At 50.4% G+C, this 25,050-nt stretch overlaps 1 protein-coding gene across 1 annotated transcript in view; it reads right to left on the bottom strand.

Moving 5' to 3' along the window:
* Nucleotides 1-25,050, bottom strand: part of sptbn5 (spectrin, beta, non-erythrocytic 5) — a 394,215-nt gene that overhangs the window by 83,470 nt on the left and 285,695 nt on the right. The window contains exons 53-57 of the mRNA XM_067991151.1: nt 23,277-23,533; nt 17,189-17,375; nt 16,328-16,540; nt 15,295-15,491; nt 8,549-8,753 (exon numbers count right to left, since the gene is read on the bottom strand). Coding sequence (XP_067847252.1) covers nt 8,549-8,753; nt 15,295-15,491; nt 16,328-16,540; nt 17,189-17,375; nt 23,277-23,533 — 1,059 coding nt within the window. The remainder of the gene's footprint in view (nt 1-8,548; nt 8,754-15,294; nt 15,492-16,327; nt 16,541-17,188; nt 17,376-23,276; nt 23,534-25,050) is intronic.

Genomic DNA, 25,050 nt, shown 5'->3' with positions numbered 1-25,050 from the left:
CACTTGGCACTTCTGGCTGAAGATGGTTGCAAACGCTTCAGCCTTGTCTTTTGCACTCATGTGCTGGACTCCGCCATCATTGAGGATGGGGTTGTTTACAGAGCCTCCTCCTCCTGTTAGTTGTTTAATTGTCCATCACCATTCACGACTGCATGTGGCAGGACTGCAGATTTGATCTGATCCGTTGGTTGTGGAATTGCTTAGCTCTGTCTATTGCATGTTGCTTCCGCTGTTTAGCATGCATGCAGTCCTGAGTTGTAGCTTCACCAGGTTGGCACCTCATTTTAGGTATGCCTGGTGCTGCCCCTTTCATGCTCTTCTACACTCCTCATTGAACCAGGGTTGATCCCCTGGCTTGTTGGTAATGGTAGAGTGAGGAATATGCCGGGCCATGAGGTTACAGATTGTGCTGGAATACAAAGCTGCTGCTGATGGCCCACAGTGCCTCATGGATGCCCGGTTTTGAGCTGTTACATCTGTTTTGAACCTATCCCATTTAGCACGGTGGTAGTGCCACACAACACGTTGGATGGTGTCCTCAGTGCGACGATGGGACTTCGTCTCCACAAGGACTGTGCGGTGGTCACTCCTACCAATACTGTCATGGACAGATGCACCTGCGACAGGTAGATTGGTGCAGACGAGGTCAAATAGATTTTTCCCTCATGTTGGTTCGCTCACCACCTGCCGTAGGCCCAGTCTGGCAGCTATGTCCTATAGGACTCGGCCAGCTTGGTCAGTTGTGGTGCTACCGAGCCACTCTTGGTGATGGACATTGAAGTCCCCCACCCAGAGTACATTTTGTGCCCTTTCTACCCTGAGTGCTTCCTCCAAGTGTTGCTCAACATGGAGGAGGACTGATTCATCAGCTGAGGGAGGACGGTAGGTGGTAATCAGCAGGAGGTTTCCTTGCCCATGTTTGACCTGATGCCATGAGATTTCATGGGGTCCAGAGTCAATGTTGAGGACTCCCAGGGCCACTCCCTCCTGACTGTATATCACTGTACCGCCACCTCTGGTGGGTCTGTCCTGCCGGTGGGACAGGACGTACCCAGGGATGGTGATGGAAGAGACTGGGACGTTGGCTGAAAGGTATGATTCTGTGACTATGGCTATGTCAGACTGTTGCTTGACTAGTCTGTGGGACAGCTGTCCCAATTTTGGCACAAGTCCCCAGACATTAGTGAGGAGGACTTTGCAGGGTCGACTGGGCTTGGTTTGCCTTTGTCGTGTCCAGTGCCTAGTGGTCCGATGCCAGGTGGACCGTCCGGTTTTATTCTTATTATGACTTTTCATAGCAAGATTGTACTACTGAGTGGCTTGCTGGGCCATTTCAGAGGTTGATTATGAGTCAACTACATTCCTGTGGGCCTGGAGTCACATATAGGCCAGACCGGTAAGGACGACAGGTTTCCTTCCCTGAAGCCTCAGTCAGAGTATCTATGCCCTGTACTCTCAGTCCCAGTATCTGTACCCTGTACTCTCAGTCCCAGTATCTGTACCCTGTACTCTCAGTCCCAGTATCTGTACCCTGTACTCTCAGTCCCAGTATCTGTATGCTGTACTCTCAGTCCCAGTATCTGTATGCTGTACTCTCAGTCCCAGTATCTGTTTCCTGTAATCTCAGTCCCAGTATCTGTATGCTGTACTCTCAGTCCCAGTATCTGTACCCTACACTCTCAGTCCCAGTATCTGTACTCTGTACTCTCAGTCCCAGTATCTGTATCCTGTACTCTCAGTCCCAGTATCTGTACCCTGTACTCTCAGTCCCAGTATCTGTACTCTGTACTCTCAGTCCCAGTATCTGTATCCTGTACTCTCAGTCCCAGTATCTGTATCCTGTACTCTCAGTCCCAGTATCTGTACCCTACACTCTCAGTCCCAGTATCTGTACCCTGTACTCTCAGTCCCAGTATCTGTATCCTGTACTCTCAGTCCCAGTATCTGTACCCTACACTCTCAGTCCCAGTATCTGTACCCTGTACTCTCAGTCCCAGTATCTGTATCCTGTACTCTGAGCCCCAGTAACTGTATACTGCATTCTCAGTCCCAGAATCTCTACCTGCACACTCAGCACCTGTATCCTGCAGTCTCTGTCCCACTATCTGTACCCTATACTCTCGCTCTCAGTATCTGTATCCTGTACTCTCAGTCCCAGTATCTGTACCCTGTACTCTCAGTCCCAGTATCTGTACCCTGTACTCTCAGTCCCAGTATCTGTACCCTGTACTCTCAGTCCCAGTATCTGTACCCTGTACTCTCAGTCCCAGTATCTGTATCCTGTACTCTCAGTCCCAGTATCTGTACCCTGTACTCTCAGTCCCAGTATCTGTACCCTGTACTCTCAGTCCCAGTATCTGTATACTGCATTCTCAGTCCCAGAATCTCTACCTGCACACTCAGCACCTGTATCCTGCAGTCTCTGTCCCACTATCTGTACCCTATACTCTCGCTCTCAGTATCTGTATCCTGTACTCTCAGTCCCAGTATCTGTATCCTGCGCTCTCAGTCCCAGTATCTGTATCCTGCACTCTCAGTCCCAATATCTGTATCCTGTACTCTCAGTCCCAGTATCTGTATGCTGTACTCTCAGTCCCAGTATCTGTATACTGTACTCTCAGTCCCAGTATCTGTATCCTGTACTCTCAGTCCCAGTATCTGTATGCTGTACTCTCAGTCCCAGTATCTGTATGCTGTACTCTCAGTCCCAGTGTCAGTATTCTGCACTCTCAGTCCCAGTGTCAGTATTCTGCACTCTCAGTCCCAGTGTCAGTATTCTGCACTCTCAGTCCCAATATCAGTATTCTGCACTCTCAGTCCCAATATCAGTATCCTGCACTCTCAGTCCCAATATCAGTATCCTGCACACTCAGTCCCAATATCAGTATCCTGCACTCTCAGTCCCAATATCAGTATCCTGCACTCTCAGTCCCAATATCAGTATCCTGCACTCTCAGTCCCAATATCAGTATCCTGCACTCTCAGTCCCAATATCAGTATCCTGCACTCTCAGTCCCAATATCAGTATCCTGCACTCTCAGTCCCAATATCAGTATCCTGCACTCTCAGTCCCAATATCAGTATCCTGCACTCTCAGTCCCAATATCAGTATCCTGCACACTCAGTCCCAATATCAGTATCCTGCACTCTCAGTCCCAATATCAGTATCCTGCACTCTCAGTCCCAATATCAGTATCCTGCACTCTCAGTCCCAATATCAGTATTCTGCACTCTCAGTCCCAATATCAGTATCCTGCACTCTCAGTCCCAATATCAGTATCCTGCACACTCAGTCCCAATATCAGTATCCTGCACTCTCAGTCCCAATATCAGTATCCTGCACTCTCAGTCCCAATATCAGTATCCTGCACTCTCAGTCCCAATATCAGTATCCTGCACTCTCAGTCCCAATATCAGTATCCTGCACTCTCAGTCCCAATATCAGTATCCTGCACTCTCAGTCCCAATATCAGTATCCTGCACTCTCAGTCCCAATATCAGTATCCTGCACTCTCAGTCCCAGTATCTGTACCCTGCACTCTCAGTCCCAGTATCTGCACCTTGCACTCTCAGTCCCAGTATCTGTACCCTGCACTCTCAGTCCCAGTATCTGTATCCTGCACTCTCAGTCCCAGTATCTGTACCCTGTACTCTCAGTCCCAGTATCTGTACCCTGCACTCTCAGTCCCAGTATCTGTATCCTGCACTCTCAGTCCCAGTATCTGTACCCTGTACTCTCAGTTCCAGTATCTGTACCCTGTACTCTCAGTCCCAGTATCTGCACCTTGCACTCTCAGTCCCAGTATCTGCACCTTGCACTCTCAGTTCCAGTATCTGTACCCTGTACTCTCAGTCCCAGTATCTGTACCCTGTACTCTCACTCCCAGTATCTGTACCCTGCACTCTCAGTTCCAGTATCTGTACCCTGTACTCTCAGTCCCAGTATCTGTGCCCTGTACTCTCAGTCCCAGTATCTGTGCCCTGTACTCTCAGTCCCAGTATCTGTATCCTACACTCTCAGTCCCAGTATCTGTACTCTGTACTCTCAGTCCCAGTATCTGTATCCTACACTCTCAGTCCCAGTATCTGTACTCTCAGTCCCAGTATCTGTACCCTGTACTCTCAGTCCCAGTATCTGTACTCTGTACTCTCAGTCCCAGTATCTGTACCCTGTACTCTCAGTCCCAGTATCTGTACTCTGTACTCTCAGTCCCAGTATCTGTACTCTGTACTCTCAGTCCCAGTATCTGTACTCTGTACTCTCAGTCCCAGTATCTGTACTCTGTACTCTCAGTCCCAGTATCTGTACTCTGTACTCTCAGTCCCAGTATCTGTACTCTGTACTCTCAGTCCCAGTATCTGTACTCTGTACTCTCAGTCCCAGTATCTGTATGCTGTACTCTCAGTTCCAGTATCTGTACCCTGTACTCTCAGTCCCAGTATCTGTACTCTGTACTCTCAGTCCCAGTATCTGTACTCTGTACTCTCAGTCCCAGTATCTGTACTCTGTACTCTCAGTCCCAGTATCTGTATCCTACACTCTCAGTCCCAGTATCTGTACTCTCAGTCCCAGTATCTGTACCCTGTACTCTCAGTCCCAGTATCTGTACTCTGTACTCTCAGTCCCAGTATCTGTACCCTGTACTCTCAGTCCCAGTATCTGTACTCTGTACTCTCAGTCCCAGTATCTGTACTCTGTACTCTCAGTCCCAGTATCTGTACTCTGTACTCTCAGTCCCAGTATCTGTACTCTGTACTCTCAGTCCCAGTATCTGTACTCTGTACTCTCAGTCCCAGTATCTGTACTCTGTACTCTCAGTCCCAGTATCTGTATGCTGTACTCTCAGTTCCAGTATCTGTACCCTGTACTCTCAGTCCCAGTATCTGCACCTTGCACTCTCAGTCCCAGGATGTGTACCCTGTACTCTCAGTCCCAGTATCTGTACCCTGCACTAAGAGTTCCAGTATCTGTACCCTGCACTCTCAGTCCCAGTATCTGCACCTTGCACTCTCAGTCCCAGTATCTGTACCCTGCACTCTCAGTCCCAGTATCTGCACCTTGCACTCTCAGTCCCAGTATCTGTACCCTGTACTCTCAGTCCCAGTATCTGTACCCTGCACACTCAGTCCCAGTATCTGTACCCTGCACTAAGAGTTCCAGTATCTGTACCCTGCACTCTCAGTCCCAGTATCTGTACCCTGCACTCTCAGTCCCAGTATCTGCACCTTACACTCTCAGTTCCAGTATCTGTACCCTGTACTCTCAGTCCCAATATCAGTATTCTGCACTCTCAGTCCCAATATCAGTATCCTGCACTCTCAGTCCCAATATCAGTATCCTGCACTCTCAGTCCCAATATCAGTATCCTGCACTCTCAGTCCCAATATCAGTATCCTGCACTCTCAGTCCCAATATCAGTATCCTGCACTCTCAGTCCCAATATCAGTATCCTGCACTCTCAGTCCCAATATCAGTATCCTGCACTCTCAGTCCCAATATCAGTATCCTGCACTCTCAGTCCCAATATCAGTATTCTGCACTCTCAGTCCCAATATCAGTATCCTGCACTCTCAGTCCCAATATCAGTATCCTGCACACTCAGTCCCAATATCAGTATCCTGCACTCTCAGTCCCAATATCAGTATCCTGCACTCTCAGTCCCAATATCAGTATCCTGCACACTCAGTCCCAATATCAGTATCCTGCACTCTCAGTCCCAATATCAGTATCCTGCACTCTCAGTCCCAATATCAGTATCCTGCACACTCAGTCCCAATATCAGTATCCTGCACTCTCAGTCCCAATATCAGTATCCTGCACTCTCAGTCCCAATATCAGTATCCTGCACTCTCAGTCCCAATATCAGTATTCTGCACTCTCAGTCCCAATATCAGTATCCTGCACTCTCAGTCCCAATATCAGTATCCTGCACACTCAGTCCCAATATCAGTATCCTGCACTCTCAGTCCCAATATCAGTATCCTGCACTCTCAGTCCCAATATCAGTATCCTGCACTCTCAGTCCCAATATCAGTATCCTGCACTCTCAGTCCCAATATCAGTATCCTGCACTCTCAGTCCCAATATCAGTATCCTGCACTCTCAGTCCCAATATCAGTATCCTGCACTCTCAGTCCCAATATCAGTATCCTGCACTCTCAGTCCCAGTATCTGTACCCTGCACTCTCAGTCCCAGTATCTGCACCTTGCACTCTCAGTCCCAGTATCTGTACCCTGCACTCTCAGTCCCAGTATCTGTATCCTGCACTCTCAGTCCCAGTATCTGTACCCTGTACTCTCAGTCCCAGTATCTGTACCCTGCACTCTCAGTCCCAGTATCTGTATCCTGCACTCTCAGTCCCAGTATCTGTACCCTGTACTCTCAGTTCCAGTATCTGTACCCTGTACTCTCAGTCCCAGTATCTGCACCTTGCACTCTCAGTCCCAGTATCTGCACCTTGCACTCTCAGTCCCAGTATCTGTACCCTGTACTCTCACTCCCAGTATCTGTACCCTGCACTCTCAGTTCCAGTATCTGTACCCTGTACTCTCAGTCCCAGTATCTGTGCCCTGTACTCTCAGTCCCAGTATCTGTGCCCTGTACTCTCAGTCCCAGTATCTGTATCCTACACTCTCAGTCCCAGTATCTGTACTCTGTACTCTCAGTCCCAGTATCTGTATCCTACACTCTCAGTCCCAGTATCTGTACTCTCAGTCCCAGTATCTGTACCCTGTACTCTCAGTCCCAGTATCTGTACTCTGTACTCTCAGTCCCAGTATCTGTACCCTGTACTCTCAGTCCCAGTATCTGTACTCTGTACTCTCAGTCCCAGTATCTGTACTCTGTACTCTCAGTCCCAGTATCTGTACTCTGTACTCTCAGTCCCAGTATCTGTACTCTGTACTCTCAGTCCCAGTATCTGTACTCTGTACTCTCAGTCCCAGTATCTGTACTCTGTACTCTCAGTCCCAGTATCTGTACTCTGTACTCTCAGTCCCAGTATCTGTACTCTGTACTCTCAGTCCCAGTATCTGTACTCTGTACTCTCAGTCCCAGTATCTGTATGCTGTACTCTCAGTTCCAGTATCTGTACCCTGTACTCTCAGTCCCAGTATCTGTACTCTGTACTCTCAGTCCCAGTATCTGTACTCTGTACTCTCAGTCCCAGTATCTGTACTCTGTACTCTCAGTCCCAGTATCTGTATCCTACACTCTCAGTCCCAGTATCTGTACTCTCAGTCCCAGTATCTGTACCCTGTACTCTCAGTCCCAGTATCTGTACTCTGTACTCTCAGTCCCAGTATCTGTACCCTGTACTCTCAGTCCCAGTATCTGTACTCTGTACTCTCAGTCCCAGTATCTGTACTCTGTACTCTCAGTCCCAGTACTCTCAGTCCCAGTATCTGTACTCTGTACTCTCAGTCCCAGTATCTGTACTCTGTACTCTCAGTCCCAGTATCTGTACTCTGTACTCTCAGTCCCAGTATCTGTACTCTGTACTCTCAGTCCCAGTATCTGTATGCTGTACTCTCAGTTCCAGTATCTGTACCCTGTACTCTCAGTCCCAGTATCTGCACCTTGCACTCTCAGTCCCAGGATGTGTACCCTGTACTCTCAGTCCCAGTATCTGTACCCTGCACTAAGAGTTCCAGTATCTGTACCCTGCACTCTCAGTCCCAGTATCTGCACCTTGCACTCTCAGTCCCAGTATCTGTACCCTGCACTCTCAGTCCCAGTATCTGCACCTTGCACTCTCAGTCCCAGTATCTGTACCCTGTACTCTCAGTCCCAGTATCTGTACCCTGCACACTCAGTCCCAGTATCTGTACCCTGCACTAAGAGTTCCAGTATCTGTACCCTGCACTCTCAGTCCCAGTATCTGTACCCTGCACTCTCAGTCCCAGTATCTGCACCTTACACTCTCAGTTCCAGTATCTGTACCCTGTACTCTCAGTTCCAGTATCTGTACCCTGTACTCTCAGTTCCAGTATCTGTACCCTGTACTCTCAGTTCCAGTATCTGTACCCTGTACTCTCAGTGCCAGTATCTGTACCCTGCACTCTCAGTCCCAGCATTTCTATCTGCTAGCTCACGTTGTCCAGTCTAATTCCACTTCCTTGTCCCATCTTTCTATCCTTATACGTTCTTCCTTTATAAATCCTTATCCAATTCCCTTTTAAATGATATTCCCGTCTCTGCCTCAATAGCCCCTTGTGGTAAAGCATTCCCTGTTCTAATAACCCTCAGCTTGAAAACATTTCTTCCAACTCCACCTTCACTCTTCTGGTTATAACAGTCAGTCTTTGCCTCTTGTTACCGATCTCACTCTGAGGAAGAACCCATTTCTGCAGCAGTATTGTGGGAGTCTGAGAGGGGCCGTAAGATTCACAGAGGAGGGGAAGATGACGAGGCTAGGTAATATTATACAATGGAGCGTGAGCACTTCAATAAGAACCATCATAAATGTCAATCCTCCTGTGGTATCAAGATCCCAGGGGTTTTAGACACCAGGGACAAGCAGGTTTTGAATGTGCTCCATTTTTTACCTCCACATCTTCCAGGTCTTGGCCATAGTCGTTGGAATCTGCCAGGCGCTGCTTGCTGGACAGCCAAGTGCTCACTTCCTGGACCTCCCGTTCAAACTGATAGAGTTGGTATTGGTCCACCAGCTTCGTCCGTAGGGTTTCCGCCAACCGCAGAAGTACCTCATACTCGCTCTCCACATCCTGGAGCCGTTTCAAAATCGTGTGTCTGCAAGGAGATCGGAACAACCAGAAACCTGGTAAATATCACCAACATTCACCGTACTGGAATCTGCCTGGTAAATATCACCAACATTCACCGTACTGGAATCAGCCTGGTAAATATCACCAACATTCACCGTACTGGAATCAGCCTGGTAAATATCACCAACATTCACCGTACTGGAATCGGCCTGGTAAATATCACCAACATTCACCGTACTGGAATCGGCCTGGTAAATATCACCAACATTCACCGTACTGGAATCGGCCTGGTAAATATCACCAACATTCACCGTACTGGAATCGGCCTGGTAAATATCACCAACATTCACCGTACTGGAATCGGCCTGGTAAATATCACCAACATTCACCGTACTGGAATCGGCCTGGTAAATATCACCAACATTCACAGTACTGGAATCGGCCTGGTAAACATCACCAACATTCACCGTACTGGAATCGGCCTGGTAAATATCACCAACATTCACCGTACTGGAATCGGCCTGGTAAATATCACCAACATTCACCGTACTGGAATCGGCCTGGTAAATATCACCAACATTCACCGTACTGGAATCGGCCTGGTAAATATCACCAACATTCACCGTACTGGAATCGGCCTGGTAAATATCACCAACATTCACCGTACTGGAATCGGCCTGGTAAATATCACCAACATTCACCGTACTGGAATCGGCCTGGTAAATATCACCAACATTCACCGTACTGGAATCGGCCTGGTAAATATCACCAACATTCACCGTACTGGAATCGGCCTGGTAAATATCACCAACATTCACCGTACTGGAATCGGCCTGGTAAATATCACCAACATTCACCGTACTGGAATCGGCCTGGTAAATATCACCAACATTCACCGTACTGGAATCGGCCTGGTAAATATCACCAACATTCACCGTACTGGAATCGGCCTGGTAAATATCACCAACATTCACAGTACTGGAATCGGCCTGGTAAACATCACCAACATTCACCGTACTGGAATCGGCCTGGTAAATATCACCAACATTCACCGTACTGGAATCGGCCTGGTAAACATCACCAACATTCACCGTACTGGAATCGGCCTGGTAAATATCACCAACATTCACCGTACTGGAATCGGCCTGGTAAATATCACCAACATTCACCGTACTGGAATCGGCCTGGTAAATATCACCAACATTCACCGTACTGGAATCGGCCTGGTAAATATCACCAACATTCACCGTACTGGAATCGGCCTGGTAAATATCACCAACATTCACCGTACTGGAATCGGCCTGGTAAATATCACCAACATTCACCGTACTGGAATCGGCCTGGTAAATATCACCAACATTCACCGTACTGGAATCGGCCTGGTAAATATCACCAACATTCACCGTACTGGAATCGGCCTGGTAAATATCACCAACATTCACCGTACTGGAATCGGCCTGGTAAATATCACCAACATTCACCGTACTGGAATCGGCCTGGTAAATATCACCAACATTCACCGTACTGGAATCGGCCTGGTAAATATCACCAACATTCACCGTACTGGAATCGGCCTGGTAAATATCACCAACATTCACCGTACTGGAATCGGCCTGGTAAATATCACCAACATTCACCGTACTGGAATCGGCCTGGTAAATATCACCAACATTCACCGTACTGGAATCGGCCTGGTAAATACCTGAGTGCACATTGTCATATTCGTACATCAGTGTCCTGTGACACTCTTACCTCAGTGATCGCTATCACACTTGTATCTCCAAGCACAATCACACACTTCCTTCAGTGATCACTGTCACACTCCTATCTCAGTGCACATTATCACACGGTACCACACTGCACACTCCTAGCTCAGTGCACACTGTTACACTCGTACCACATGGCACACTCATACCTCAGTGCACACTGTCGCACTCATACCTCATTGAACACTCATACCTTAGTGCACTGTCACAATCCTATCTCAGTGCAGACACACTCATACCCAGTGCACACTATCACACTCAAACCCCAGTGCACACTGTCACACTCAAACCCCAGTGCACACTGTCACACTCAAACCCCAGTGCACACTGTCACACTCAAACCCCAGTGCACACTGTCACACTCAAACCCCAGTGCACACTGTCACACTCAACCCCCAGTGCACACTGTCACACTCAAACCCCAGTGCACACTGTCACACTCAAACCCCAGTGCACACTGTCACACTCAAACCCCAGTGCACACTGTCACACTCAAACCCCAGTGCACTCTGTCACACTCAAACCCCAGTGCACTCTGTCACAATCCTATCCCAGTGCACACGGTCACAATTCTATCCCAGTGCACACTGTCACACTCAAACCCCAGTGTGCACTGTCACACTCAAACCCCAGTGCACACTGTCACACTCAAACCCCAGTGCACTGTCACAATCCTATCCCAGTGCATACGGTCACAATCCTATCCCAGTGCGCACTGTCACAATCCTATCCCAGTGCGCACTGTCACACTCAAACCCCAGTGCGCACTGTCACACTCAAACCCCAGTGTGCACTGTCACACTCAAACCCCAGTGCGCACTGTCACACTCAAACCCCAGTGCGCACTGTCACACTCAAACCCCAGTGCGCACTGTCACACTCAAACCCCAGTGCGCACTGTCACACTCAAACCCCAGTGCGCACTGTCACACTCAAACCCCAGTGCGCACTGTCACACTCAAACCCCAGTGCGCACTGTCACACTCAAACCCCAGTGCGCACTGTCACACTCAAACCCCAGTGCGCACTGTCACACTCAAACCCCAGTGCGCACTGTCACACTCAAACCCCAGTGCGCACTGTCACACTCAAACCCCAGTGCGCACTGTCACACTCAAACCCCAGTGCGCACTGTCACACTCAAACCCCAGTGCGCACTGTCACAATCCTATCCCAGTGCACACTGTCACAATCCTATCCCAATGCGCACTGTCACACTCAAACCCCAGTGCGCAGTCACACTCAAACCCCAGTGCACACTGTCACACTCATACCCCAGTGCACACTGTCACACTCATACCCCAGTGCACACTGTCACATTCATACCCCAGTGCGCACTGTCACACTCAGACCCCAGTGCACACTGTCACACTCAGACCCAGTGCACACTGTCACACTCAAATCCCAGTGCACACTGTCACACTCAAACCCCAGTGCACACTGTCACACTCAAACCCCAGTGCACACTGTCACACTCAAACCCCAGTGCACACTGTCACACTCAAACCCCAGTGCACACTGTCACACTCAAACCCCAGTGCACACTGTCACACTCATACCCCAGTGCACACTGTCACACTCAAACCCCAGTGCACACTGTCACACTCAAACCCCAGTGCACACGGTCACAATCCTATCCCAGTGCGCACTGTCACAATCCTATCCCAGTGCGCACTGTCACACTCAAACCCCAGTGCGCACTGTCACACTCAAACCCCAGTGCACACTGTCACACTCAAACCCCAGTGCACACTGTCACACTCAAACCCCAGTGCACACTGTCACACTCATACCCCAGTGCACACTGTCACACTCATACCCCAGTGCACACTGTCACACTCATACCCCAGTGCACACTGTCACACTCATACCCCAGTGCACACTGTCACACTCATACCCCAGTGCACACTGTCACACTCAAACCCCAGTGCACACTGTCACACTCAAACCCCAGTGCACACTGTCACACTCAAACCCCAGTGCACACTGTCACACTCAAACCCCAGTGCACACTGTCACACTCATACCCCAGTGCACACTATCACACTCATACCCCAGTGCACACTGTCACACTCAAACCCCAGTGCATGTTGTGAAGACTCTGAAACAGTATTTACCGCCAGTCTAAGTTTCTAAACACCCATTACCTCCCTCTCTTCGCCCACATCCTGTGTCCAACCTTCCCTGCTCTCTCTTTCTGTCTCTCTATTCCAGGAACATAACTATGGTCAAAGCTGCTCTGAACTTTCCTTTTTTGTCCTTCCTGTGTGCCAAACATGGCATCCTTCACCCGCGTCCTGCCTGTCACATTCATAAAATCATAGAAATTTACGGCACAGAAGGAAGCCATTCAGCCCATCGTGTCTGTGCCGACCAAAAAATAGCTATCATGCTTAATCCCACTTTCCAGCTCTTGGTCCGTAGCCCTGTAGGTCAAGTGCATATCCAAATACTTTTTAAAATGTGGTGAGGGTCTCTGCCTTTACCACCATTTCAGGCAGTGAGTTCCAGACCCCCACCACCCTCTGGATGAAAAAAATTCTCCTCAGCTCCCCTCTAATCCTTCTACCAATTACTTTAAATCTATGCCCCCTGGTCACTGACCCCTCTGCTAAGGGAAATAGATCCTTCCTATCCACTCTATCTAGGCCCCTCATAATTTTATACACCTCAATTAAAGCTCCCCTCAGCTTCCTTTGTTCCAAAGAAAACAACTCCAGCCTATCCAATCTTTCCTCAGATAAAATTCTCCAGTCCTGGCAACATCCTCGTAAATCTCCTCTGTACCCTCTCTAGTGCAATTACATCCTTCCTGTAATGTGGTGACCAGAACTGTACGCAATACTCAAGCTGGGGCCTAACTAGTGTTTTATACAGTTCCAGCATAACCTCCCCGCTCTTATATTCTACGCCTCGGCTAATAAAGGAAAGTATTTCCAGATGCCTTCTTAACCACCTTATCTACCTGTCCTGCTACCTTCAGGGATCTGTGGACATGCACTCCAAGGTCCCTCACTTCCTCTACACCTCTCAGTATCCTCCCATTTATTGTGTATTCCCTTGCCTTGTTTGCCCTCCCTAAATGCATTACCTCACACTTCTCCGGATTGAATTCAATTTGCCACTTTTCTGCCCACCTGACCAGTCCATTGATATCTTCCTACAGTCTACAGCTTTCCTCCTCACTATCAACCACACGGCCAATTTTTGTATCATCTGCAAACTTTTTAATCATGCCCCCTACATTTAAGTCTAAATTATTAATATATACCACAAAAAGCAAGGGACCTATGACAGAGCCCTGCGGAACCCCACTGGAAACAGCCTTCCAGTCACAAAAACATCCGTCCATCATTATTCTTTGCTTCCTGCCACTGAGCCACTTTCCCTTGGATGCCATAGGCTTTTACTTTTCTGACCAGTCTGCCATACGGGACCTTGTCAAAAGCCTTGCTAAAACCCACATAGACTACATCAAATGTGCTACCCTCATCAACCCTCCTTGTTACCGCCTCAAAAAATTCAATCTAGTTAGTCAGACATGACCTTCCCTTAACCAATCCATGCTGACTGTCCTTGATTAATCCGTGCCTTTCTAAATGACGATTAATACTGTCTCTTGGAATTGTTTCCAATAATTTGCCCACCACCAAGTTTAGGCTGACTGGCCTGTAATTACTCGGACTATCCCTTTCTCCCCTTTTAAACAATGGTACAACATTAGCAGTCCTCCAATCCTCCAGCACCACACCTGTAGCCAGGGAGGATTGGAAAATGATGGTCAGAGCCTCCGCTATTTCCTCCCTTGCTTCTCTCAACAGCCTGGGATACATTTCATCCGGGCCTGACGATTTATTTACTTTCAAAGATGCTAATCCTCTTAATACTTCCTCTCTCATTATGTTTAATCCCATCCAATATTTCACACTCCTCCTCCTTAACTACAATGCCTGCATTGCCCCCCTCTTTTGTGAAAACAGATGCAAAGTATTCATAAAGAACCAAAGCAACAACTTTTGCCTCCACACACAGTTTACCTTTTTGGTCTCTAATAGGCCCTACTCTTTCCTTAGTTATCCTCTTGCTCTTAATGTATTTATAAAAACATCTTTGGGTTTTCCTTGATTTTACTTGTCAGTATTTTTTCATGCCACCTCTTTGCTTTCCTAATTTCCTTTTTAATTGAACCCCTGCACTTTCTATACTCCTCTAGGCTTTCTGCAGTATTGAGCTCTCGGTGTCTGACATAAGCTTCCCTTTTTTGCCTGATCTTACCCTGTATGCTCCTTGACATCCAGGGGGCTCTAGATTTGGCAGCCCCACCCTTTTTCTTTGTGGGAACAAAGAAAAAGGGTGCTCTGAACCCCTCACTATCTCCCCCTTGAATGCCTCCCACTGCTGTGACACTGATTTACCTTCAAGTAGCTGTTTCCAGTTCACTTTTGCTAAATCACTTCTCAGCTTAGTAAAATTTGCCTTTCCCCAATTGAGAACTTTTACTCCAGTTCTATCTTTGTCCTTTTCCGTAACTATGCTAAATGTAACTGAGTTATGATCACTACCACCAAAATACTCTCCCACTGATACTCCTTCCTTCCTAGGGAATTAGCTTCATTCCCTAAAACTAAATCCAGAACTGCCCCCTCTCTCGTTGGGCTTGCTACATACTGGCTAAACAAGTTCTCCTGAATGCATTTTAAGAAGTCTGCACCCTCTATACCCTTCACACTGATTTTATCCCAGTTAATATTAGGGTAGTTGAAATCCACTCTGGTTTTGTGGAGAATTCCTGGGCTGTACCTGTCAGGGTGGCTCATACTGGACAGTTTATTCCCCGTTTCCCTCAGTTTGAACATCCTGGACTTGTAGCTGTCCAGATTCAAGTCGACATTTTCCAGCTTCCGAAGCAGCACCTGCGTGGATTCCTCGTCCTTCCCGTAGTCTGAGCTCTCCAGCTGTGGTCTCCGCTCCTCCATCCATAACTCAGCTTCCAAGAGCTGCCAGTGAGCAGAGATCAACAATTAAGACCTTTACACAGACCAGGCACATTCACTGTGAAGACTAGGCCACAGCCTCAGTGATTTCTCTTCCCATACATAATATGTTTGATCTGATTGCCAAGTCCCAATTCCCTCTGTGACCTTCGCAAATAATGGAAGTTGATAATGGAAGCACTTAGTCACCACATTGGTTTATCAGAGTATGGGTCGCAGAGGTGTGGGCACAGGTGGAGACAAGAAGGGAGAATAACAGGAAGAGCCAACAAATACTGGAAGCTGACTGAAAGGGGAACCACTGTCAGAGCCTTGGAACAGGTCATCTCTCTGTTGGGGGTGGGAGGCGAGGGGGGAGTACATTAAATCAGAAAGGCAGATCTCAGTCACATTTACTAACTAGATCACATGGTCACAGTTACTGACTAGATCTGAGTCATGATTACTGACTAGATTACATGGTCACAGTTACTGACTAGATCATGGTCACAGTTACTGACTAGATCTCATGGTCACAGTTACTGACTAGATCTGAGTCATGATTACTGACTAGATTACATGGTCACAGTTACTGACTAGATCATGGTCACAGTTACTGACTAGATCTCATGGTCACGGTTACTGACTAGATTATGGTCACAGTACTCAGTCATGATTACTGACTAGATCACATGGTCACGGTTACTGATTAACCAAATTAATCTAATTATGAACTGGTTTACATGGTTCTGACAGTCACTGATACGGTTGCTGGTGCTTTGGTTTGAGGCCTCTCAGCAGAAGGTACCAGTAACCGAGGAGCGGGAATGAATTTCTCACTGACATAACCAAGCACCTACCTCGGAGAAGAAGAGCTGTGCTGCGTGCACCTCTCTCAGCAACTTGCTCCTCTTCTCCACCTCCTCTTTCAGCGTCTCCACTGCATCCTTCAGCTCCCACAGTCGCTTCGAAATCTCCCTGGAGGCAAAGTGCCCGCCCTTCACAAGACTCTGTCCCGTCTCCATTACAGCTTCTATCAGGGAATCGTGGCGGCTGATCTCATTCTCCAAAGCCTGCAGGTATGAGAGAATCCAACAAGGGTTCTGGTTACTTCTTAAACGAGAAATCCAGGCCAAGGCCCAGAGTGCACGACACCACCCAGGTGGAACAGGAAGAAAGAACTCCCATTTATACAGCGTCATTCACATCCTCAGGACGTCCCGAAATGCTTCACAGCCAACAAATTACTCCTGAAGTGCAGTCACTGCTGTAATACAGGCAAATTCAGCAGCCAATCAGTGCACAGCAAGGTCCCATGTACAGCAATGAGATAGATGACCAGATAATCTGTTTTAGTGAGGTTGGTTAAGGGCTAGAGAAGACAGAGTAAACCGGATGACCCTAAGCATAGTTTTTAAAAGTCTGTAGATGACAGGAGGATGGGAAGGCTGGGGGAGGTGAGGAGTTACAGGTCCCTGAGATCCCAGGGGAGCATGAGCTAGTGCAGGAGATGATGTGATGATTCTTCACAGTTAGGATGCAGAAAGGAAGAGTGTGCAGAACAGATTATTTGCAGATCAGAAGGGACGAGAGAGAGAGGTTCAAAGGAGCCGGTATCAACACAACAGAGGACATATTTACAATGGGGCTCCATCCCTTCTTGTACTGTAACTTCCATTAGGAGATCCCATCGAATCCTTGCCTCCGACCGGCCGGCTCACCTGGTGCTTCTTCTGCAAACTCTGCACAGTGTTCAGCGATTGGCCGCAGTCTTTGGCCGCAGCCAATATGAGCTTCTCCTGAACCCAGGCCAGCTCGTCATCGAGATCCCGGAAGAACTGATAGAGCCACATGCTGGCCTCCAGATTCTTGCGCCTTTCCTGGATTGGATCGCCCAGTGCGCGGTACCTGGGCAACAGACAACAGGTGCTCATCAAAACTAACACGCCAACTTCAGGCAACCCACACAACTGACAGAGCCCATGAAAAGAGGGCCGTGCCATCAATGACTCTACTGAAATAACAATAGTGAACCGATGATAAACTAGGGGAGATTAGAAGAGATTTGGGCAGAAAATTTAGCAAACAGGTTGGAAGAAATAGCAGTGGGAAATGTTCAAATACGTGAGGGACAGAGTACATAATAAATATACTGTGGTGAAGAGAGAGGGGGTGGATTTCTATGTGGGGAGGGGGGTCTCACACTTGTCTGTGTAACTCTGTAACTTCGATTAGGAGATCCCCACGAAACTCACCCACCCACTCCCAAGCTATGGATGAATAGAGAGATCAAAACTAATCTAAAATTTAAAAAGGTGAATGATTAAATTAGGGCTAACAATACTAAAGATAATCCTGAGGAATAAGAACATAAGAACATAAGAAATAGGAGCAGGAGTAGGCCAATCGGCCCCTCGAGCCTGCTCCGCCATTCAATGAGATCATGGCTGATCTGATCCCAACCACAAATCTAAAGAACACAAGAAGTAGGAGCAGGACCCGGCCACACAGCCCCTGGGCCCTCTCCGCCACCCACAGGGCATTGACCGATCCGAACTCAGCTTCATGTCCAATTTCCTGCCGGCTCCCCATAACCCCTAATTCCCTTTACTTCTAGAAAACTGTCTATTTCTGTTTTAAATTTATTTAATGATGTCGCTTCCACAGCTTCCTGGGGCAGCAAATTCCACAGACCTACCACCCTCTGAGTGAAGAAGTTTCTCCTCATCTCAGTTTTGAAAGAGCAGCCCCTTATTCTAAGATTATGCCCCCTAGTTCTAGTTTCACCCATCTTTGGGAACATCCTTACTGCATCAACCCGATCAAGCCCCTTCACAATCTTATATGTTATATGTTATATGTTATATGTTTCAATAAGATCGCCTCTCATTCTTCTGAACTCCAATGATTAGAGTCCCAATCTACTCAACCTCTCCTCATATGTCCACCCCCTCATCCCCGGGATTAACCGAGTGAACCTTCTTTGTACTGCCTCGAGAGCAAGTATGTCTTTTCTTAAGTGTGGACACCAAAACTGTATGCAGTATTCCAGGTGCGGTCTCACCAATACCTTATATAACTGCAGCAATACCTCCCTGTTTTTATATTCTATCCCCCTAGCAATAAAAGCCAACATTCCGTTGGCTTTCTTGATCACCTGCTGCACCTGCATACCAACTTTTTGATTTTCTTGCACTAGGACCCCCAGATCCCTTTGTACTGCAGTACTTTCCAGTCTCTCGCCATTAAGAGAATAACTTGCTCTCTGATTTTTCCTGCCAAAGTGCATAACCTCACATTTTCCAATATTATATTGCATCTGCCAAATCTCCGCCCACTCACCCAGCCTGTCTATATCCCCTTGCAGGTTTTTTATGTCCTCCTCACTCTCTACTTTCCCTCCCATCTTTGTATCATCTGCAAATTTTGATATGTTGCACTCGGTCCCCTCCTCCAAATCGTTAATATAGATTGTAAAGAGTTGGGGACCCAGCACCGACCCCTGTGGAACACCACTGGTTACTGGTTGCCAGTCCGAGAATGAACCATTTATCCCAACTCTCTGCCTCCTGTTCGATAACCAATCCTCCACCCATGCCAGAATATTACCCCCAATCCCGCGATTTTTTATCTTAAGTAATAATCTTTTATGTGGCACCTTGTCGAATGCCTTCTGGAAGTCTAAATACACTACGTCCACTGGTTCCCCTTTATCCACCCTGTACGTTATATCCTCAAAGAACTCAAGCAAATTTGTCAGACATGACTTCCCCTTCATAAAGCCATGCTGATTTTGTCCTATTAAATTATGCTGATCTAAATGTTCCGTTACTGTCTCCTTAATAATAGACTCCAAAATTTTACCCACCACAGATGTTAGGCTAACTGGCCTATAATTTCCAGCCTTCTGCCTGCTACCCTTTTTAAATAACGGTGTTACATTAGCAGTTTTCCAATCTGCCGGGACCTCTCCTGAGTCCAGGGAATTTTGGAAAACTATCACCAAAGCATCCACAATCCCCACTGCCACTTCCCTCAAGACCCTAGGATGGAAGCCATCAGGTCCAGGGGATTTATCCGCTTTGAGTCCCATTATTTTACTGAGTACCATCTCCTGAGTGATTTTAATCGTATTTAGCTCCTCCCCCCCGTAGAGTCCCCTGTTTGAATATAGAAAGTGAGGTGAGGAGGGGAATAGGAAGATTAGAAGGCCAAAAAGGGAACAACAACTTGCATTTATATAGCGCCTTTAACGTAATAAAATGTATATATTATACTTGGGCCAGGTGAGCAAAAGCTTGGTCAAAAAGGTAGGTTTTAAGAAGTACCTTAAAGAGGAGAAAGTAATGGACAGGCAGAAAGGTTTGGAAAGAGAATGCCAGAGCTTAGGGCCGAGGCGGCTGAAGGCTTGGCTGCCAATGGTGGGGTGAAGGGAGTGGGGATGCGCAAGAGTCCAGAATTGGAGGAGCCCAGAGCTCTCGGAGAGTTGTAAGGCTGGAGGAGGTTACGGTGGGAAAATTGCTGACAGATAATATAAAAGAAAATAGCGAGAGCTTTTATTAGGATCTAAAAAGTAGAAGAATAGTGAAAGAGAGGGAGGGATACTCGGGGATGAAGGAGGAATCTCGTTCTGGAGGATGAAGGTACGGCAGAGATATTGTATTAAATGTGTTGCTTTGTTTTTTTACAATTGATGCTTGAGGTGAGATCAACTGTTAGAAGGAACTGGAGAAAAGGAATTGGTTCTGAAATATTAGTAGAATTCAGGGTGGATCAGTCACTGGGCCCTGATTTCATGCACCCTGGGCTGCTGGAAGAAGTAGTCAGGGAGCGGCACGGTACAGGGAGCGGCACAGCACAGGGTGCGGCACAGCACAGGGAGCGGCACAGCACAGGGTACAGCACAGGGTGCGGCACAGCACAGGGAGCGGCACAGCACAGCACAGGGAGCGGCACAGCACAGCACAGGGAGCGGCACGGCACAGGGAGCGGCACGGCACAGGGCACGGCACAGGGTACAGCACAGGGAGCGGCACAGCACAGGGTACAGCACAGGGAGCGGCACAGCACAGGGTACGGTACAGCCAGGGTACGGTACAGCCAGGGTACGGTACAGCCAGGTACGGTACAGCACAGGGTACAGCACAGGGAGCGGCACAGGGAGCGGCACAGCACAGGGTACGGCACAGCACAGGGTACGGCACAGCACAGGGTACGGCACAGCACAGGGTACGGCACAGCACAGGGTACGGCACAGCACAGGGTACAGTACAGCCAGGGTACAGTACAGCCAGGTACGGTACAGCACAGGGTACGGTATAGCACAGGGTACAGTACAGCCAGGTACAGTACAGCCAGGTACAGTACAGCCAGGTACCGTACAGCCAGGTACCGTACAGCCAGGGTACGGTACAGCACAGGGTACAGTACAGCCAGGTACAGTACAGCCAGGTACAGTACAGTACAGGGTACGGTACAGTATAGCCAGGGTACGGTACAGCACAGGGTACAGTACAGCCAGGTACAGTAGTGTACAGTACAGCCAGGTACAGTACAGCCAGGGTACGGTAGAGTACAGGGTACAGTACAGCCAGGTACGGTACAGCCAGGGTACGGCACAGCACAGGGTACGGCACAGCACAGGGTACGGCACAGCACAGGGTACGGTACAGCACAGGGTACGGTACAGCACAGGGTACGGCACAGCCAGGGTACGGTACAGCACAGGGTACGGCACAGCCAGGGTACGGCACAGCCAGGGTACGGCACAGCACAGGGTACGGCACAGCACAGGGTACGGCACAGCACAGGGTACGGCACAGCCAGGGTATGGTACAGCCAGGGTGCGGTACAGCACAGGGTATGGTACAGCCAGGGTACGGCACAGCCAGGGTACGGTACAGCACAGGGTACGGTACAGCACAGGGTACGGCACAGCCAGGGTACGGTACAGCACAGCACAGGGTACGGCACAGCCAGGGTATGGTACAGCCAGGGTGCGGTACAGCACAGGGTACGGTACAGCACAGGGTACGGTACAGCACAGGGTACGTTACAGCACAGGGTGCGGTACGGCACAGGGTGCGGTACGGCACAGGGTGCAGTACAGCTGCACGTTAGCTGCATGTCACCTTGTAGTAAACAGCACAGCTCTGTTTCTAGCTCTCTGCTGACCCTGATCCTGTGGAAGTTTCTAACCGACACAGCCTGGTATGTGTGCCAGGGTCTGTGTATAGGGATGGTGGTATCTTGGTGGGTGTGGCCATTCAGGCCATGTGGCTGATCCACCCTTCATGCCGTGTCAATGGAGGGATGAGTGACTGATTGGGACATTCCGGTTAGTCAGGTGTTCACACATCTTAGTGGCACCATCAGGTCTACCGTCCTCCGTGAAGAGGAACCCCTCCCACACTGACTGTCCACCAAAGCGAGGTGTGGTCACCTCTGTCTGGCGATGCCGTGTGAGGGGTCCCGGCAGTTTGGCACAGAGCACATTCACTCAGCCTGAGAGGTTTGGCGTTCCCCTGCAGGCACTCCTCTTTACCCCACTGGCAAACCCGCAACGGTGCCGGGGGAGGGGGAGGGCAAATAGAACAGTTGGCACAGAGGCTCCCAAGTGTCAGCAGAAAAAAAACAACTCCATCAAGAAGTGAGTGGACATTTGCAGATTTAAGGCAGCTTTTAAATCAGCGCCTGCCTCAGCTGGTTCCCTAGCAACAAACGGAGGCAGGCACACCTGAATGTCTGCAGGTGGCTCCACGTGATATTGAAGCCAAGCTCCCGCCCGTTCGGGGTGGCCCTTCCTACGTCACCAGTCCCTAAACCCGGACAATGTGGGCAGAGTTCCTTGAGAACAGAACTCCCGTCCACATCCTGTCTGATTAACGGAGGTGGAATGGGCGGACAGGAGCAGGAATCTCCGGGATCGAGCGTCGTCAGGCTCTTCGACCGTGTCGGGAGCACAGTGAGTCCGATCCTATGCTCTATTCACCTGCTGACTTGGTCTGGACTTTCAGGAAAGAGCTATTGGATGGTGGTGAGGAGCGGAAGCCCTGGCTGGACTGAGTTCACTTGGCAGGTTGAAGCTGGGAATGACCTGGGATTGAAGCTGGGAATGTCCAGGGATTGAAGCTGGGAATGTCCAGGGATTGAAGCTGGGGGTGACCTGGGATTGAAGCTGGGAGTGACCTCGGATTGAAGCTGGGAGTGACCTCGGATTGAAGCTGGGAGTGACCTGGGATTGAAACTGGGAATGTCCAGGGATTGAAGCTGGGAGTGACCAGGGATTGAAGCTGGGAATGTCCAGGGATTGAAGCTGGGAATGTCCAGGGATTGAAGCTGGGAATGTCCAGGGATTGAATCACAGAATCATAGAAAATTACAGCACAGAAGGAGGCCATTCGGCCCATCATGTCTGAGACAGTCGAAAAGAGTTATCCAGCCTAATCCCACTTTCCAGCACTTGGTCCGTAGTCCTGTAGGTCACAGCACTTCAGGTGCACATCCAGGTACTTTTTAAATGCGATGAGGGTTTCTGCCTCTACCACCCTCTCAGGCAGTGAGTTCCAGACCCCCACCACCCTCTGGGTGAAAAAACATTTCTCCTCAGCTCCCCTCTAATCCTTCGACCAATTACTTTGAATCTATGCCCCCTGGTTATTGGCCTCTCTGCTAAAGGAAATAAGTCCTTCCTATCCACTCTATCTAGGTCCCTCATAATTTTATACACCTCAATTAAATCACCCCTCAGCTGGGAATGTCCTGTTGGGGGGTAGGGCTCAGCACAACTGTCTGAATCTCCGAGTTTACCTCTGGAGAACAACCTCGACTCTGTCTCGAATCTCCTCGGCTAGGAAGTGATTTTCATGGACAAACTCCTCGGACTGGTTGAGCAGCCCCTGAATCCTCTCCACGTAGCTGCTGATGTCTTCCTCCAGATCTTGCTGTTTGTTTAGCAGGTTCTTCACGGATGCCAGGTCCTTGCCATAGATGGGATCAGCCAGCTGCTGCTCCACCTCACTCAGCCACTTCTCTACATCGTCGATGCTACGCTGGAGGTGCAGGGCCTCCACGGTTAAAGAGAAGGAATTGTTATTTATTGACCCACGAGAGCTCCCTGCACATCAACGGCATCTGTGCACACTGCCCCTCACCCTCACCCTGCCCCTCGCCCCAACGCACACTGCCCCTCACCCCGCACCCTGCCCCTCACCCGCACCCTGCCCCTCGCCCCAACGCGCCATGCCCCTCACCTGCACCCTGCCCCTCACCCCGCCCCTCGCCCCTCTCCCCAACGCGCCCTGCCCCTCGCCCTCACCCTGCCCCTCGCCCCAACGCACGCTGCCCCTCACCCGTACCCTGCCCCTCACCCGCACCCTGCCCCTCACCCTCACCCGCACCCTGCCCCTCACCTGCACCCTGCCCCTCGCCCCAACGCACGCTGCCCCTCACCCCGCACCCTGCCCCTCACCCCGCCCCTCGCCCCTCGCCCCAACGCGCCCTGCCCCTCGCCCCAACGCGCCCTGCCCCTCGCCCCAACGCGCCCTGCCCCTCGCCCCAACGCACGCTGCCCCTCACCCCAACACCCTGCCCCTCACCCCCAACGCACGCTGCCCCTCACCCCAACGCACCCTCGCCCCTCTCCCCAACGCACCCTGCCCCTCGCCCCAACGCACGCTGCCCCTCGCCCCAACGCACGCTGCCCCTCGCCCCAACGCACGCTGCCCCTCGCCCCAACACCCTGCCCCTCACCCCCAACGCGCCCTACCCAACGCGCCCTGCCCCTCGCCCACAACGCGCCCTGCCCCTCACCCCAACGCGCCCTGCCCCTCGCCCCAACACCCTGCCCCTCACCCCCAACGCACCCTGCCCCTCACCCCCAACGCACCCTGCCCCTCACCCCCAACGCACCCTGCCCCTCTCCCCAACGCGCCCTGCCCCTCGCCCCAACACCCTGCCCCTCACCCCCAACGCACCCTGCCCCTCACCCCCAACGCACCCTGCCCCTCTCCCCAACGCGCCCTGCCCCTCGCCCCAACACCCTGCCCCTCACCCCAACGCGCCCTGCCCCTCGCCCCAACACCCTGCCCCTCACCCCCAACGCACCCTGCCCCTCTCCCCAACGCGCCCTGCCCCTCGCCCCAACACCCTGCCCCTCACCCCCAACGCGCCCTGCCCCTCACCCCCAACGCACCCTGCCCCTCTCCCCAACGCGCCCTGCCCCTCTCCCCAACGCGCCCTGCCCCTTGCCCCAACGCACCCTGCCCCTCGCCCCAACGCGCCCTGCCCCTCTCCCCAACACCCTGCCCCTCACCCCCAACGCACCCTGCCCCTCACCCCCAACGCACCCTGCCCCTCGCCCCAACGCGCCCTGCCCCTCTCCCCAACACCCTGCCCCTCACCCCCAACGCACCCTGCCCCTCACCCCCAACGCACCCTGCCCCTCGCCCCAACGCGCCCTGCCCCTCTCCCCAACACCCTGCCCCTCACCCCCAACGCACCCTGCCCCTCTCCCCAACGCACCCTGCCCCTCTCCCCAACGCGCCCTCGCCCCTCGCCCCAACGCGCCCTGCCCCTCTCCCCA

This window comes from Heptranchias perlo, chromosome 10 (assembly GCF_035084215.1).
Source record: "Heptranchias perlo isolate sHepPer1 chromosome 10, sHepPer1.hap1, whole genome shotgun sequence".
Classification (NCBI taxonomy): Eukaryota; Metazoa; Chordata; class Chondrichthyes; order Hexanchiformes; family Hexanchidae; genus Heptranchias; species Heptranchias perlo.
The sequence above is the reverse complement of the archived record's forward strand: the minus strand, read 5'-3'. Positions and strand labels throughout refer to the sequence as shown.